Genomic DNA, 4,449 nt, shown 5'->3' on the forward strand with positions numbered 1-4,449 from the left:
TAGTAATAAGAATATTAATGTATTCTTAATACTATTATGTATAATAGTATTCTTTAACCTATGAAAAGTATCGTGCTATCTCTGAAGAAAGTTTCTTAAATCTACAAAAACAAATTTGGCTCAGTTGAAATTTTTTAGAGATACTGAACTAATTTGCTAATAATGTTATTCTTAAGCAGATAAGAAGACTTGATATATCACTCTGCATTATACAGAATGTGTGGTTATTAAGAATTCACAAAAATCCATGCGAATGAAATACCTATTGACTAAGAAAAAATTTGCAATATTTCTATTTCGCCTAAAAACCTTAGATAGATAAGTGAATTATAACTAACTTCTGTGATTATCAGAATTATTCAAAATTTCAGTTTAATTAGATCTTCTTGTCATATTTAAGGATATAGTATTTAATGCTGCAAATTTCTTATATAGCTTATTATAAAATTATCAAAAACTCTTCAAAAAAAGCAATTGCATTTTTTAGATTTTTTTCACAAATAAGTAAATAAGAATATAATGCCCTAAGTAGAATCAATAAATCATGCTTATATATGATAGAACCAGAAAAGTAAGTGCATACAATTCGTAAATATTAGTTAAATTTCATTTAAAATGATTAGATTACATACATACTGTTAAATATATTTAACCAATTAAGAGCATAATACATTGCTAAATTCATATTTTATCTACCAATCTATCTATCTAAGGTTAAAATATTTAACAATTTAATACAATAAACTAAACTTTACGATATACATACGATACATTCTAACAAGTGCTTATTGTAGTCCTTATCAGTTTACCCGATGAGTTGGAAGATGGATTTTTGAGAGGTGTGATAAAATTGTCTCAGATTATCTCAGAAGGTCAGATTACTAGTCATATTCTTTGTGACGATCCGGCTTTAATATGGGTCAGTATAAAAGTGCTGCGACGCATGCTTCTTTCCCTGTCTGTTCATAGAAAGTTCTTAACTTAGCCACTTTAGTGTGTATTCATAAGCTTTATGTCTTCTATTTGATTAAAATAAGTTAATAACGTAAAGAATCTACTATAATTATTTTCTAATTTTTAATAATATTAATTTAAACAGTTTTTCCATTAAGTAAATATTTTAAACTAGTTCATGTAGAATTAAAAAAAACAATATTGTGTCAAATATACCTGACATTATATTGAAATGTAAATATACCCCAAAATGTTTTGCGGTGATTTGCGTGCAATTATTTTTATAGTTTTCCTCTAACCACTGCCTTGTTTAGGCCACTTATATTGTGCTTTTTATTCCATAAAACTTTTTAACATTTTCAAACTATTTTTATTTAGTTAAATTTGTACTGTAGAAGCCATAAACAAAACGAATTTTTAAGAGTCCATCAAAATTTTGAACCAATATAACAATAACGATTATAATAACAACAACGCGTGTTAGTTGCGATTTAAAAAGCCGTTTGAATTGCAGATTTAAATACGTTTAAGGGGCGCAGCGATTACAACCTCCCAGTGCGTCAGGTTTGAGACAGTACAACCAAAATGACAGTGGGAAGGTGAAAATCATCTATTACGTTATGCGTCTACTAAACGCAAAGCAAAACAATGCAACGCAGCGCAGTGTAGCGATCGAAATGCTTTACATCAAATTCAATTCAGAGCTTTACAAGATCTCGACTTCTCTTGCAGTTACTGAGTGCAAAGATCGATCTAAGGTTGGAACCGTGAGTGCGCTTGCGGCAGCGTTTAGGCCTAACTTCAGTTTTTTTCAATATTCAACTTCTCTGCATCTGCTTCTGCTATAGGCGATGCCGATGAAAAATGAATTATTTTTATTTTTTTTAGCACTTATGCATAAATATTTGCAACTCGTATCTGGCGGGCGGGCGTTAATCTGAAATGCGTGTGTGTGTATGTGTCATATTTTTCTATGCCTCCAAAGCAATTTTTTTGTCTCTAGTGTAGGTATATAAAGCAATTGTCATTTTGGGTAAGAACCACAGAGTAGATTCATTTGTCAAACACAGCAGTCATGGTTCAAAAGGCAAGTTCTACTGAAAACTGTCGTGAAATTTAAATTATTTTTAATTTTCAATTCAATTTCTTTTAAATGCAGTTTATCATCCTAAGCGTTGTTTTCGCAGTTGCAACAGCTGTTGTTGTGCCAGCACCAACATATCCAGGGCTAGGAGGTTTGCCGGCATATTCAGCTTATCATGCACCTGCATTAGCTGCCCCAGTTCTTCCAGCTATTACTAAAATTGCGGCACCAGTATATCCTACAATTGCAAAGATTGCAACACCAGTCGTAGCAAAAGTTGCTGGACCAGAACCTTACGATCCAAATCCAGAATATAGTTTCAGTTATGATGTACATGTAAGTATATTGATTTTTATATAAAATGATTATAACAAAATAGTATAAAAACAAAATTTAAATCACGTTTATTTGATTCACAGGATGCTTCAACTGGCGATGTTAAGAGTCAGCAAGAATCACGTCATGGTGATGTAGTACAGGGCGCTTACTCACTTATTGAAGCTGATGGTACAAAACGTTTAGTCGAATACACTGCCGATCCAGTTAATGGTTTCAATGCCGTTGTACATAAGGAAGCTGCTGCTGTCAAAGCTGTTGCACCAATTGCTAAAGTAATTGCACCAGCACCTTTATTACATGCTGCTCCAGCTCTTGCTGTAGCTAAACCATTGCTTGCACCTGCTTATGCTGCTCCAGCTTATGCTGCACACTCTTATGCTGCCCCAGCTTATGCTGCTCCAGCCTATGCTGCCCCAGCTTATGCCGCCCATACCTATGCTGCGCCAGCTATTGCCAAGGTTCCAGCTATTGCATCATATATCCATCATTAAAAATTAACTTAGTCAAATCATGAAAAACGTTTCAAAAACCGTTGCCGACCTCTTGCCATATTCGTAAATAACGACAACAAAGACAAATGAGATTCTGTTTTTTTAATATTAATATATAATGGAAGTGAAACAAACGACAAATTCCATCAAAGAATTTTGCATTCCAACTATCCACATAGTCATACATACAATACGTGGTTTAAGGACTACAGTTCGAAGTGGAAATAAATCAATTTAACAGTAGTATTAGAAAATGAATATGAAGTCCATCATTATTACTGATTCAATGACCAATTAGACCAGGTCTCTAGTTTCTTACTAACATAAACAAAGTCAACTAAATCAGATATTATCCTGTTAGTCCTTTATGTCTGTAGAAACTTTTTAAACATTTTGTTAGTTTTTTGTATATGTTTTATTTGTTTTTCATTTCATTGAAAATATCCTTGTTTAATGTTTATGTTAAGGCTGTTTGACCGCGATAAATAATTATGTTAATTACTTGTAAATATTCAACAAATAAATTTGTTATAAAATATGCAATTAAATTAAAATTTTTTTATTTCAATTAAAGACAATTTAAATAATTACAAACTAATATTGAAAAATACCTAAATATAATAAAACAATAAAATAAAATAATATTAAAATAAATAAAATAATAAAAAAAAAAACCAATAAATAAATAAAATCATAAATAAATAATCCAATAAATAAATAAAACAATATATAAATAAAACAATAAAATAAAATAATATAATAAACATAAATATATTAAATGTAACTAAAAATAAATAAAGAATAGATATATTTGCATAATGCAATTATTTTAATTAAATAAATTATTTTAATAATAATATGATATTTATATTAGAATAATAATAATATGTACAATCATATAAATATAATAAAATATAAATCTTATATATATAATTCTTCTGTACGTGTGTTGACAGTGAACTCCTCCTAAACGGCTGAACCGATTTTGATGAAATTTTTTGTGGGTGTTCAAGTGGATTCAAGGAAGGTTTAAATTCACAATTTGGCCCACTGGATAATGTCTTTTTAATTAATTTTTTATTTTTTGGTATCCATACACATTTATATTAGAAACTTAAAATTTATTCATGCTTACTTTGATTTGTTTAAAAAGTTTAAAATCTTTAAAATGAATCGTAAAACTGCCGTTGCATTAAATGTCTAATATAAATGTATATGGATACCAAAAAACTGTATAATAATTAAAAAACCGTTATCCAGTGGATCAAATTGTGAATCTAAATTATAGTTGAATTCACTTGAACACACACAAAAAAAAAAGAATTATATATATAAATATATAAATAACGTACAAAAAATAATGCCACGTCTTCGTGGACGAGGAGGAAATATTGGTCGACGGAGTCCGAATTCACAATTACTCTAGAACCGTCGGTTAAATAGATCGGCAGACAACAATGAAAATGTAAGAAACCAGGATACAATCACACGTACTAATGAAAGTCAAGAGCAACGCAACGAACGCCAGGAAAATTGGGTCAGCTAGTATAGTATAATATTTTTATTAAATTATTTTTAAAA

The 4,449-nt window shown here is 29.8% G+C and overlaps 1 protein-coding gene across 1 annotated transcript; it reads left to right on the forward strand.

The window, feature by feature from the left end:
* The first annotated feature begins 1,981 nt into the window (after nt 1-1,981).
* On the forward strand, nt 1,982-3,349 carry LOC119667665 (cuticle protein 7-like). Its single transcript, XM_038076972.1, has 3 exons — nt 1,982-2,041; nt 2,114-2,374; nt 2,458-3,349. The coding sequence occupies exons 1-3, from the start codon at nt 2,030-2,032 to the stop codon at nt 2,866-2,868; spliced, it is 684 nt and encodes a 227-aa protein (XP_037932900.1). The 5' UTR covers nt 1,982-2,029; the 3' UTR covers nt 2,869-3,349.
* Nucleotides 3,350-4,449: the final 1,100 nt, after the last annotated feature.

Source organism: Teleopsis dalmanni, chromosome 1 (genome assembly GCF_002237135.1).
Source record: "Teleopsis dalmanni isolate 2A chromosome 1, ASM223713v2, whole genome shotgun sequence".
Lineage (NCBI taxonomy): Eukaryota > Metazoa > Arthropoda > Insecta > Diptera > Diopsidae > Teleopsis > Teleopsis dalmanni.